The sequence below is a fragment of the Serinus canaria genome, chromosome 3, assembly GCF_022539315.1.
Source record: "Serinus canaria isolate serCan28SL12 chromosome 3, serCan2020, whole genome shotgun sequence".
NCBI classification, from domain to species: domain Eukaryota; kingdom Metazoa; phylum Chordata; class Aves; order Passeriformes; family Fringillidae; genus Serinus; species Serinus canaria.
In genome coordinates, this window is record NC_066316.1 from 97,830,686 (window position 1) to 97,844,477 (window position 13,792).

A 13,792-nucleotide genomic window follows, 5' to 3' on the forward strand; every position below is an offset into this window, starting at 1 on the left:
GAGAAAATTTGGGCTTTTCTTCTCTTGATAATAGCCTGTTGGGCTATGTAGTGTTTATGGTTGAGAGTATCTCAGTCTTTTGTTTTTAATCTCATTACTGGAAACTGGGAGATTATCCTGGGGAAGGATGTGTACGTGCTTTTCCTTGCTTGCTGCCCCGAACATCTGCTGTTGGCTGCTTGTGATAGAGGATATCAGGTTAAATGCGATGTTGATCTGATCCAGTATGGCTGTTTTTCTATTCCTTCACAAATAATTAATTATATTCTGGGCCACAAAGAAAAAAACACTGGTGTGAGGACACTTGTATAAGACAAAGACCCAGACTTCTGCTGTAAGTTTGGCACAAAAGATGTTTAATGAACCACTAGAGCCTGGGGACTCTCCACTTACGCTGCGACTGCCCTGGTTTTCCCCGTACCCTTTGGCTTTGTAAAAAGTGCCAAAATCATCTCTGGGATGTTCAGTTTCTGTGTTTCTGTCTTCCTGCTTTTTTCCCTCCCTCAGTTAAATATGCTAATAATAGAACAGTTGTTTCTCCTCTCTCCACTGAAAAGAATAAATAATACATTCATCTTTTATGCCAGCCATCTATATTGCACAGATCTATTTAGACAATATAGATTTGGGGACTGATGCCAAACTTTTTATTTTCTGAGTTTTTTTGGGGGGGAAGCAGCACAATCAAATGTTTGAAAATTGCAAAGCCTGATGGGCTAAAATCTTTCTAGGCAATGTGAAACCGACTTAATAATAATAGTAGTAATAATAATAATAATAATAACAACAACAATAATATAATAATAATTTATGTATTATTATTATTATTATTATTATTATTATTATTATTATTATTATTATTATTATTATTATTATTATTTAGAATTAAGCATACAGAGTAGGGTGTAGAATAACATTTCAGGATGTTTCAGTAATCTCAGATTGATTTCTTCCTGGTAAGATGGATTTGGTTCTAATTAGTTGACACATTTTACTGTTCAAAGTAAGAACCTTTGAAGCAGTGAAAATGGAAATTGGCCTTTGGCAAGTGAAACTGGACCTTGTTCCTACATGTGGAAAAAAGCTTTGCTACTTATCACTGGTAGCTTGAGTCCTCTGTGCTGTGTTCCTTTGAAAATCTGCGTTTGATTGTGATATGCTTGTTCCTCTCCCTAGTATACTTCTGACTGAAAAGTAATTTACCTTAAAAATGGTTTCATCAGAAATCACATGAAAGTAAATGAACAGAAATCACATGAAAGTAAATGAAATCACATGAAAGTAAATGAACAGAAGACATAAATATGTATTTGGAAAAAAGATTGCACAGATAAGGACACACTCAAGAAGGTCACTTTTGAGTTTCTGTTTCAGTTCACGTGCATAACACAACTTCCACAATAATGTGACTTCTTGTCTTATGTACTGTAGAGAATCCCCCCCCTCAAGTCAAAGCTATATTTACTGTTTTTAACTGTAGAGCAGTCTGAGTGCTCATCAGTAGAAGCTGAGTGGGACTATGAAAATTATTTATATGTCTCAGTTGTGCTGAAACAAATGCTAAAATAAGCAGTCTTACCAGTCTTACAATAGAGTGTTTTGAGGCAAAACTAGCAATGTTGCCCAAGAAGAAAAACTGATCCCACCATGGGAAATACATGGTCACTTTTCTTCTTGCTCAGAAGTTTACTGGGCATTTTTAAGTGAATAAAAAGAAATGCTAGTATATGCAACATCCAAAGCCATTTTAAAATTTCCTGCTTCTGAAACTACTGAGAATGCACCAAGAAGTTGAATTAGGGTGCATTTTGGTGTATGTGTGTGCATTGGTATAATATGTATATATTTATGAAACAAGCAGAAGCTTAGAAATGTGAACTGTAGTGAAGCTACAGCTGGATTTGAACTGATTTCCCATTGCTAAGATGTAGACAAAGAAAAGGACAAGGAAATATGAAGACCACCACTAAAGACAAGGAGCTGACATTTTCAAGTTTTATCCTGAAATGACTCCTTTGAAACATGAGATGTGAATAAACACCAATGCTGCTCAATTAAACAAAGGCAAAGTCTTCCTCTCAATTTTTTGGTCTGTAAGCAAGAGTGAAATACAGTATTAAAGATGTAAAGCTTTTCAGTATTTTGCCCATTGGTTGTAGGCACACATAGGCACTCTTAAATGTCACACACTATGAGAAGATTGCTCCAAGAAAGGGAGGATAGGCAAAATTTGCAACAGCAACTGTAGTTTTCGTACCACAGTTGGAAACATAGTAATTGTGTTTCATAAATGTATCCAGGTCCCTCTTCAAATGGCTAGATATTTGTTATCCTTTGTTTCCTGTTTGGAAAGCTTTCCAGAAGTGATTTTTTTCCCCCAATTTCTAGTAGAAGTTTGTTAAGGTCAGGTACAGCTTTGCACTGACACAGCTGAAAAGACAGGCAGGGGATGAAGAGAGGACCCAAGAAAGCCTGATGTGTACAGTTTCAACACATTAAGGTTTTAGGTTTTGCTTGTTGTGTTGTCCTTGGTACTTATAAGTGCTTTAGCATTCTGGGCAAGATTTAAACTTGAATTTTATATTGTTGGGGAAAGCTTATCCTAGTGTTAAACTGTGTGAAAGATATTTGAGAGATATGCAATTTATTTTGCTCAGCATAGCAGTTAGAAAGTTCATATAGTTGAGAAAGCAATTAACTAAATTATCCAGGAAAACTGAAATTAAATTCCATTTTCAATATTCTGCTTAGGGAAGTGATATTGCTCATTTCTTCAGCAACATCAGAATATATGATGGGTGAAAACTGTTTTAAGCTTCTTTAATAATTTAGCAGGGAAAGATGATACTGTGTAAATTGTTTCCTGCTGAATTTACATGATGCTGGTCCCCAGCCAAAGATGGAGGAGGTGTTTTTTCGGGCAAGGGGACAGAATACGTTATATGGATGGGTGTGGAAACAAATAGCAAGTAATTTATTAATTATGGAAATAAAGTTAGCTATGTAATAGTTGTAACTACAGCAGGTTTCCAGGGCAGAAATTTGCCAAAGGACAATCAATCCACTATTATGTTTTTCTCTTTTTTTAGGCTCTGGATGTTGACCGAACTGTTCTCTATAAAATGAAGAAATCTGTCAAAGCCATAAACTTATCTGGTTTGGGTAAGTACGTAATTCCTATTAGTTTATATTGGTGAAATTAGAAGATTTAAACAGTCAGATGTCATACTGAATCAGAAAGAGTTATATGGGTAATTCTGAGAAGAGAAATATGTGCATTTTAAATGGCAATCTTGAGCTAGCTGTTTGATCATGACTTCAGTAAGGATGAGGGGTAGCTAAACCTCTCTTGCTGCTGTACTGGTACCAAGTGGTAAAGCTGTGCTCTCCTCTTTCCACTGGGTGTGGGCTCCTGCTCCTTCTGTCACACCTCCTGCTTGGCAGATCCCTAGATACATTTTTAAGCTTGTATAAAGCTGCATATGCAATGAGATCAACTTAATTGGGATTAGATGAGCACCTGAAGTGGTAGGGCCGTGTGTATCATCAAGAGAGGAGGATGTGGGGGGGTGAAATTACTTTTTGGCAGCAATAAGAAGCTACATTGGCTCTACTGCTTTGTGAAACCTCAGTCTCCCTGGTGGCTTTCACTTGTGTATGATCATGACAAGAGGGAGCTGATAAGCTGCAACTTTTTATTGTCATGATGTAAAAAATCGGATATTTTTCATACAATGTTGTATAAAATACAAAGAACTATTGCTGCATGCATTTTTAAATGTATGCCAATCTCTTAGAATTGTGTATGTTTATCGTCTTTGAAAAAATAACTGAAGCTTTTGTTTTTGTGGTCAGCAGCATTTTGTAAATAAGAAACAGCATTTATTTTTGTGGATAAGAAACAGCATTTGGTTGGCTTTTGTTCTCACTGTGCAGTTCATAGTAATTAAAGCTAACAAAACCTATATTAAATGCAAAATAGATAGGCCTGACAACCTTGGAGAGCCACCAATACCTGACAGAACTTGTGGCCGTGTTGGTGTTCAGACAAGGTTAGAGCAAGAACTGCTGTTGTGGTATAATTCACCTTCAGTAATTGAAAGGAAGTTCCTTGTCGAATGTAGTAAAGCTGTTATCTTTGGATAACACAGCTCAGTGGAGGGCTCAGTTTAAGATTTATCAGGAGCTGTTTCATTGATTTGGCATTCTTTCTTCTCTTCTTTTTCTTGCTTAGCTGGGTTTTTTTGCCTGTTGAGTTTTTTTTTTAAATTTTATTACAGAATGCTAGACTATACTTCATAATCAGAGTACCTGTTAGAGCACTGTAGCAAATCACTGGTTTCTGCATACAATCTTCTGCAAGTACCTTGCCCACGTTTTAAATTTGTGCTGCCCACCCAATCTTGGCAAGAAAGGTGAAAGGTTCAGAGGTTTTTATCTTCCTCCAGCAGAAACGTCACTAACCAAGCCACTTGTCAGGCCCTGGGATTTCTTTTAACAAAACAAACCCCAAGGTCCTACACTCAGAAGAGCACAGTGATGGATTTTTAGTATAGGTTCCCTATACAGTTATTTGTATTATTATTAATAGTTATTATTTATCCATTATTAAGGATTACGTAGCGACTCCCAACTTGTATATAGCTTGGGTCCTTACTTTAAGACAGCCTCAGCCCTCAAAACTAGACCAAGTTTCTGTTTTTGATTTCATACCTTCTGTTTGTAGAGAAACTTTTAAAATTTGTCAGGAAAACACCATAGAACAGGAAGAGTATTTTGAAGGGTTCCATCAGAAAAGTAGATTTTCGTGTTCTTCAGAAGCACTTGGGGGCACCGGCTCAGTTAATAGTACTGCTGCAATAAACTACCATCAACATTCTGGGGAATGTCTCAGAATCCAGAAGAACAGTCCCCAGGATGCTGGGGAATAGATGCCTCCTGGGGATGCTATGTGGAATGGGTGCTGTGCTTATTTCCTAAGGTAAAAAGTCAGCATGGCTCAGCTACTGGTTGCCCATCTAACCATAACACTTAATGGTAGCAGCCTTTTCACCTTGCTTGCGTGCAGGAACCTTTCTCTTCTTGCTGTAGGAATTGTGGCCTGAGCTCTTCTCTCACCTGGGTTCATGTAATCTAAGCTGGATGCAGTAAGCAGCAAAAATGCAGAAAGAAAGCAGTGTGGAAATAATTCACCTTACTGGGTAGATGTGAGATCTAAAGGAGCTGTGACCTGCCACATCCTCATTCTTGCTGTCTGTGCCAGTTCACTGAAAGCTTGTTCAGGTGTATATATGTCACACAATAGAATTAGTTGAACATCCTTACGTCATTCTACAGCAAAAATTTTGGTAAGTGCTCAGCCCTTGCCGTTAATGCTGAGGAAAATAAGTAACTTTCAGTGCTAGTACTCAGTTTTTAAATTTAATAGCTATCTGCAAACTATCTGTCACAGGCTGCAAATTCAAGTGCTCAAGTTAAAGACTTGTAGAATTAATGCTGTCTGTGTAATTCCCATTCTGCATATACATTATTTCGGTCTTTAACTACCACTACTGCACACAGTTTTAGTTTCATATATTGGAAATTAGAGAAAATTTGTAGCTGTTTGAGAAACAAAGTTCTTGAATGGCATTCCAGATAGGATGCATGAACAGACAGGTTTGTTTTCAGTCTGGAGCATGATAAGTTTATTGAACAGGTTATATAACCAATTCACTGAAATTTGGGAAAGGACATTGTATCAAAAATCCTTTGGATATTAAATGTGTTTATGTGTAAAAATGGGCTTGAAATGATATTGAATCATTGCTTGTTTAAACAGATTAATCCTCTCTAAATAATCTTCAGGGTTTATGCTAGTCTCATGTAATGACCAAGACAGTCTTGGTCCTTATTAATACATAATTGTTTTCTAGGATGGGGAGGTTTTTTTTTTCCCTGACTTCCTTTGAAGCTTTAGAAAGTGTCTACAGCTAGAATAAGAGATAGGCAATGTTACCTTTCTCAGGTGCCAGCTTGGTGTGCTTTGTCCATATGCTCAAGCATGACATGGTCACTAAACTTGAGTTCAGAAAAATTTTCCGTTTCTGTTTTATTCCACAGGTGAAATTGACTTTTGACAAAGGGACTTTGTATGCCTGTCTATATAGGCAAGTAACCTGGTGGCCTAGGAGTAAATCACTTGGGCAAAGTAGTTAAGACTCTCAGATTTCCTTTATATTTGAATTTATTTTGTGCCTAGATTTCCTCTCATGCCCTGGGCTGAATAACCCTACAACATGCGCAGCTCAAAGCTTTCCGAACATTGATGTTAGATGTGTACTGCATGAATTGTCCTGGTGTAGCCCAGGACCACTGGGTGATTTTTAAGGCAGAGCTTCTGGTTTTGTTGTCTCAGAAAGGAATCTGGTTGTCATGAACCAGAACTGCTTTCAGAACTGAACTAGCCTGTGGTAAATGCAGATTGCTAGGATTTGCTTCAAATCCCCACTGCTGCCCTGAATTGGCAGATATAGTTTTGTCCTCCTCTGTAACATGTTTTGTAGTCCTTTTTTCTAGGATCACCCAGGAATATTTGATCTATTGCCATCTGCTGTAGAAATCCAAGACTCTGCCAGCACACTTTAGCTCTTCTGCTTCTTTTTCAGCACACAGTAAAGCATAATAGCACACAGTTAAAATAAGAAAGTGTTAATAAAAGACTAAAATCTGAAAGTTCATTATAGGAGTTGGGAGTTGTTATGAGGTCTCTGCTATGGTGCAGAAATATTATGGATCTTTCTAGGGTGTCAGATGTTTTTCTTGTCTTGGCACATTGTCATTTGTATGTGTGGATAGGTACATGCAAACCAGAATTAGTGAGATATGTCATGTTTCTGGCATATCAGTGTTAAAGTGTAAATATTGGTTGGTTTTTGTATTAAGTAAACATTTTTAGCAATAACTCTGGAAAGCCTTTTTTTTTAAACCCCCATAAATTGTGATTTCAATAACCTTTTATCTGCTGATGATATTTTCATGTTTTGCTCTTTTTGAAGCTCATGTGGAAAACGAAGAACAGTATACACAAGCACTGGAGAAGTTTGGTGGCAACTGTGTTTGCAGGGATGACCCAGATTTGGGAACAGCGTTTTTAAAATTTTCTGTGTTTACAAAGGAATTAACTGCACTCTTCAAAAATTTGGTAAGAATTACATAAGAAAAACATGTTGGTATTTTAAAGCCAAAAGATGTATTTTGGAACTATAACAGCTCTTCATATTGAAGGCAATTTGTATTTTAGCAACCAATGTTCTTACAAAATTCTCAGCTTATGAAAATATCTCATATCCTAGGTTTTCCCTTTGCAGAAGTCAAAACTCAACCGAAACCAAAGAAACCAGAAAAGAAACCACCACAACATAAAAATGCAACAAACCCCCCTCTTCCAACACTTCGCACGCCTAAAAACTTCCCACAATAAAGTAGTTATAACATGCATTATAAAACACACATCTCAATTTGCTTTAAAATGTGAAACCAGCAAAATCCAACTTGATTTACTGTGTGATCACGGTGTTTTACTTTACTTTTTCCCACTTTCCATTTGTATTTGTAAAGGGAGATTTTAGTGGCTCTGGAAGAGAGCATTTTTGCTTCTCAGGGAAATGAGTCAGGGAAACAAAATCAAGCAAAATGCTAAAACAACAGTAGCATCCATTGGGGACCAATCCTACAGCTGAAGCCAGTAAGTCTTAAAAGCCTCTTTGGTGAGCCAGATGGGATGGAGCCAAATGGAAGAACAGGATTTTTCATTATAAATGAAGAAGTTTCAGCCTCAATTTCACATTAATCAGAGGGTGCAAAAAGGGCAGACTGATTACATCCTAGGGTGCAAAAAGGGCAGACTGATTACATCCTAGGAGGTAGAGATATCCCATATCTTAAGTACCAAATTTACTTGAATTCACAGAACTCTTATACCAGGAGCTAGGAAGGGGAAATGACCCAGATTCCCAGGTGCATTTAAAAGTCTGTGTCTGCTGAAATCAATGGCATGAAGACCCATCAAATGCTTTTGTGAGTCTAGACCAAATGTCTGTAGTTTGCAGCCAGCTGGCCATAATCACTTCTTTGGGGAATGTTTCCAGCTGATAGGATTTAGGGCAGTTCTATTCACTCTAATGCTGTCCCGTCTTTTTACCCAATCATGATATTGATGAATACAGCCAAATGTATTTATCAACAATGAGATGTATTTCGTATTGGTTATATTGATTTGGACTTCTCTGGATGTGCAAATATTATCTGAGATTATGTATCAGAACAGGCATCCTGATTCAGTGTGAGTCAGTTATCCCAAGTCTCTCATACAGAGGCAGGCAGCTCCTATGGAAAGGAAAATTGAATGGATCTTCTAATTGATACCTTCTGTTGACTAAAACCCCCTCTATCATATATTAATTGCAGTATGATGAATTCATTAGGCAAATGGATCTGGGAAATGTGATGTTTAAGTGGTTTTAAAAAGCAATCTGCTAAAAGCTACACCCCCTCCTCAGAAAAATCTTTCAATGTATTACATTTCAATAATACTTCTGATGGCTAGAAGATGTTGCTTTTTTACCAAAAATATTAGCTATTTGTTCTCTTAAAACCAGAGACTACTATCTTTGCAAAATGTTTCTGACAAGAATAAATTTTCTTCCATGCTTTGGAAAGAAAAAACATCAAAATAAGTATCTATGGGAAGTTGGAATGCATGTTTTTGTTACCTTTTGTTATCTCCCTCAGTGTTTTGTGTCTTCTCCAAGGAATATTTCTAGTTCTTTTTGCTGGGTACTGGGTTTTTTTTTTGGTTTTTTTTAGTAACAGCTATGTTCTTTTGCTTCAGTTTGTGTGTATAAGAAGAGGCTATGTCATAAGAGGGTAGCTAAGTCTGTAGTTTTTCCCAGTTTATGGTTCTTATTTTCTCTGTTTTTGAAGGGAAGAGTAATTTTGCATAGGCATGAGTATAATTTCTTTTTTTAATATTGCAGTAGCATAGGCACCTTCTCTCTTTATTACTATCTGGTGAATAGCAGGTCTCTGTAAAGTTCTGCTCCTTCTTAATATACATCATATTGTTGAGGTTTGAAGCTTTTTGTTTCTTCCTGACTAGCAAAGGAAACCTAATGGTCTTTGAATTTGGTGTCTCAATAGGAAAACAGTTTCCTCTAGGAAGAAATACATATGAAAAAAGGATGTGAACTTCATTATTGCTTGTAAATGCCATATTTATGAAAAAGAAATCTACAATAATGAAAAATTATAGCCTTGTATAGCTTTGCTTATTAGAAGTTAATGCCACTAGAAAAAACTTTTAGTAACTGGTCACTTTGAAAATCTGTTCATAAATTCAGTGTTTGAGGTGTAGTTTTCTAGAAGGTTAAAAGGGTATTGACCAGTATAAAAATTTCTGTACAGGAATTGGAAATAATTTGGGGTGTATTTTGTTTAAGTCATAGCCACATGTGCATTCTCAAAATGAGATGATGTATCCAACTCTGAATGCTTTCAACATAATGATGTTAAAAACATACCTCTCCTCTGGTGTTTCCCTGTAGCACTCCACATGTTTTGGTTGTAAAATGTAGCCAGGGCCATGCAACCTGCTACTGTTGAAAAAACATTCTGAAAGGTACTCTTTAAATAGACCGGTCCCTGGAGTTTCACAGGGTGCTGAATTTCCACAGAAGATTTTAACTGAAGTGGATGGGGAATGTGCAAGGAAGTGAGAGGACATGTTCAGACTGGAACAGATGCCAAAGCTATTAACACTGGCAAAGCTTTAGGGCTACTGTCAAGTTTTGCTTTGTCATATATTTTACTTTTATTTCTAGAAGCTGATGTGTTCTGTCAGCTCTTGGCCTGGATGGCATTTAGAGCTGGAGCTCTAAAGTCCTTCTGCACACAGATTTTCCTTAAACTTGTCCTTTGTAAGGTAGAGGAAAGTTGTTCTGCTTTAAATAAAGTTTCAGGTGCTTGTTTTCCCTAATAATTTTTAGTTTCCCAAAAGGCTTTGGTGTTTTTATGGCCTTATGACGGCATCAGTGTTTCAAAGTATTTCAATAACAGCTGAAGTGGTTTTGTTTTTAATCCTAAAACCTGTATACTTAGTATTCAAGTTAAAATTTAGGTCTTGAGGTCTTTATAAGTTTGCTATGCTGCTTTTATGTGTGCACTTTCAAATAGTGCATCAAATTAAAAAAAAAACAAACCACCCCAACCTTTGTAATTTTTCTTCATTTTTGAAGGGATTTATAAATGCATCTTCAAGAAATGAATCTATATTTACTGTGTACAAGATCCTTGTAACCACTCATTTAGCCATTCTACCTGTTTGCATCATTTGGATCACTTTGCGATATATACTGTGCAATTATTTTCTCTTGCCAAAGCTCTGAAATCAGCTTAAAATTTTTTTCCAACTTCTCTTTTTCAAGAAGATTGAGCAATCAGTTTGTCTTTTTGGTAGTGAAAGATCTGAAAGTACTAGAGGCCATTTTCAGAAATAACATACTACATTTTGTGGCAAGCACAATATTGCTCTTGATGGCAACCTTGTTACTAATTCCTAATAGACTTGGACCACCCAGTAGAGTAGGCAGTGCTCCCAGGTAAGTTAGTTCTGTATGGTACTTGCTTGTAGTGTTAATTACTCTTCCTTCTTAAGTATAGTGCCAAGGGATAAAGTCTTAATGAGTCTTAATATGAAAAATGTTAGGGCAAGGAAAGGCTCATTGCAGTATGTTTGCACTTTAAATATTTTCTCCTTTAAATCCTATTAAATTGCTACACTGAGAAGAAATAAACTCTAGCTGTGTATCTTTGTCAACACTCCTAGAAAAGGGGTTTGATCTGTGAATATGAAGTAGCTATTTAACAAATACCGTTTTCTGTATTTGTTTACTTTTTTCCTTTATTTTTCATTTATATAAATGTAAAGTTAATGAAACAGGCTGCTAATGAAACAGGCTGCATTGAGAGGAGTGGATCTGATGTTTCCACTCTGTGGAAGATAGCTGGAAGTAAGAGATTCTATTTTCTATTAATAATCTTTGGATTTTTAGTCAGAAAAAATGGAAGAACAGCAGTGATTTTTGTTTATGAGGAATCACTGAAATCCTTGAAAAAGCCCTACGGGTGTACATATTTGAGACTGAAGTATTATATATGGAGCTTAATGATTTAAGTTGTGAGCTTTCAGTTTTTCACCAGTACACTTGGGGAAAACTCGACTAACAATGTGAGTTAAAAAATAGAGTACTCTTTGATTTATGCTTGTAGAGATATAAACCAAGATGTAATAATTCCACCTGAGAAGCATGGGTTCAGCTCCACCTGGAATCAAATCTTTATTTTTTTGCCAAAAGGTATTGATCCAACTGGAGGAAATTCAGAGGACAGTAATAAAACATTATTAGGGCTTCAATAGGTAGGTTTATGAAGAAAGTCTAGAAGAATGTTTACTTCAGAGATAACTCTGATTGTGGAGGAAGAATATAATAAATTGTATATAAATGGAATCTCACTCTGAAAATATTAGGTGAGGTGTCCCAGAGAAAGTGATAGAAGCCTACCACTTAGGTCTGTCAACCTAAGTTAGAAAATGTCCACTCTGGAGTTCTCTACTGGCAAGGAAGAAGGGCTAGAATAACCCCAAGCCTCTTCCTTCCTTTTCTTCTGCAGCTCTTCATTTTATGCTTTTCAAATTTCCCTTGAAGTACTTCCTAATAGAGAAGTTCCCAGCTCGTAGTTTGCCTGTTGGTGCTAATAATGGGGCTGATTCTAACTAGTCCATGGGGGCAACACTTGGTATCTTGTGTGAAGGCATTTTTCTAGGCAGCTGTGCCAGCAGCTCCATGTGGTCACTTAGTGGTGCTCAGCTCCTGTTCTGCTGGAGTCATTTTCCCTGTGGCATAATGGGTGGTGGGTGGTGTCCCAGCTCAGCCACACCTGTGCTGCAGAGGAAAGGGAGTCAGGACAGGGGAAGGGCAGCACTGTCTCCTTGTGTGTGACGGGAAGGCACAGTGCAAGGATGAAAGTTTGTGCCACCAGTCTTTGTTACACATTTTTCTGAAGTCTTGGGGGTAGATGCTAAACCTTAAAGTTTAGACAAACGATGTCTCATCTGTACAATGCTCATCAGGGCATCTGTGGATGCTCTGATTTCCACTTTCTCCCTGCTGTGTTGATTGGCCTTGTCCTACTAAAGCTCATGTCACTAGAAAAATTACTGGAAACTATTAAATCCAATAGCACTTGCCATTAAAAAAAACCCCAAAGCGTAATGATTTGACAGCAGGCAGTACTGCCATCACCTACACACACACAAGCTCAGTGGTGGTTGAGAAGCCCACAGCTAAGTACAGGGACTGCATCTAAGATTTAGTAATGGCAATAGGAGACGTATCATACTGCTGAACTGCCTGAATTTTAGTCTAAACTGAAAAAGTTTTAAGTTCTGCATGTAAAGAAAAGTATTTAACTTCTGAAGTATACTGGAAAGGCTTTTTTTCCTTTTTGCTTGGATTTAGTAGACAAAATCTACAGAACTACTCTGGGCACCAGTATACAAAGCTCTTAGGGAAAAGAGCTTTACGTTAAAGGAATCAGGAGGGCTGGCAAACAATGAATTTAAATGTTTAACCATAGGCCCTTAGGCCACTTGAACATCTTTCTCCTTTACAAATGCTGGCTTGCTTGTTGCCTCTAACAGCACTTCTGGCAGCTATGTGTTTTGTTTATATGTTCTCTCCCCTGCCATTTCTTCTTCTCTGACCCTTCTCCAGCTTAGGAAGTTTTAATTTTTTACACTGTCATCTTGTTGGAAACTGTCAGAGGAAAACCGCAAGTGCCAAAGCAGCAAAGTTGGAAGTGGAAATGAGGTCAACTATTTTTTTTTCCTTTCTTTGTTTTTTTAACCATGTGAAATTTGCTAGTGTTCCTCTGAGATGGGATGACATTAATTTCTGTGAAGCTTTCTTGCACCTTTAAAGCACATTTTAAAACATAAAGTAGTAAAAATGTAGAGTCCATTGCATATGTTCTAGTTCCTTGTACTCTGCACACAGAGTAGGAGCTGCACATATTAGTCCTTCTCTGTATGCCAAAATGGGTCTATATTTTTAGAGCATTCAACTTAAGCTTCTCAAGAAAGAGGGGAAAAACATGTAAGATCTTTCATCTGTATACTGCTTGCTGACTTATAAATATGAGGGAGTATGATTCATCTAACTGGGTTAATAATGACAAGTTCATGCATTATGTATGTTTACTTTTGTTACAAATAAAATAGGAGCATAGGGAATACAATAGACTGATGGTAATGTACAGGTGATAGCACACAGAAGGAATTAATTTGAATAGGCAAACAGTCTCTAAACTTTTTAAAAGAATGTAGAGTTTTTCTCCTGTTTTTGTTTTTTTTTTTTTTTTTAAAGCTGCTGTGGACTCCAGGCTTCATGGTGTGAAATTCTAGCAAATATCCATAACTATTTTGGAGTCTGATGTTTACACATGAGTATGTTTGGGATAATACTTCAGATGGTTTAATTTTTTCTGACTTAAAAAAAAATCAGTTGTCTTGAGTCTGCTGCTGAGAAATGCTTTGTTCTTTATTCCTGTGTACTGAATTTGAAGAATAATTAAATGGAGGCTATGAAAGTATTGATCCTTAAGTTAGACATTTGACTACATCATACTCATAAAATAGACTAACAAAGTAGAAAACTTCACATGGAAAGATGTCTTGAGAGAGACCTCTTCTCTT

At 36.9% G+C, this 13,792-nt stretch overlaps 1 protein-coding gene across 3 annotated transcripts in view; it reads left to right on the forward strand.

Moving 5' to 3' along the window:
- ASAP2 (ArfGAP with SH3 domain, ankyrin repeat and PH domain 2) overlaps positions 1–13,792 on the forward strand; it is an 83,571-nt gene that overhangs the window by 14,388 nt on the left and 55,391 nt on the right. For all 3 annotated transcript variants that reach the window (XM_030235922.2, XM_018920650.3, XM_009095049.4), the window contains exons 2-3: positions 3,090–3,162; positions 7,038–7,183. In XM_030235922.2, the coding sequence (XP_030091782.1) occupies positions 3,090–3,162; positions 7,038–7,183 (219 nt within the window). The remainder of the gene's footprint in view (positions 1–3,089; positions 3,163–7,037; positions 7,184–13,792) is intronic.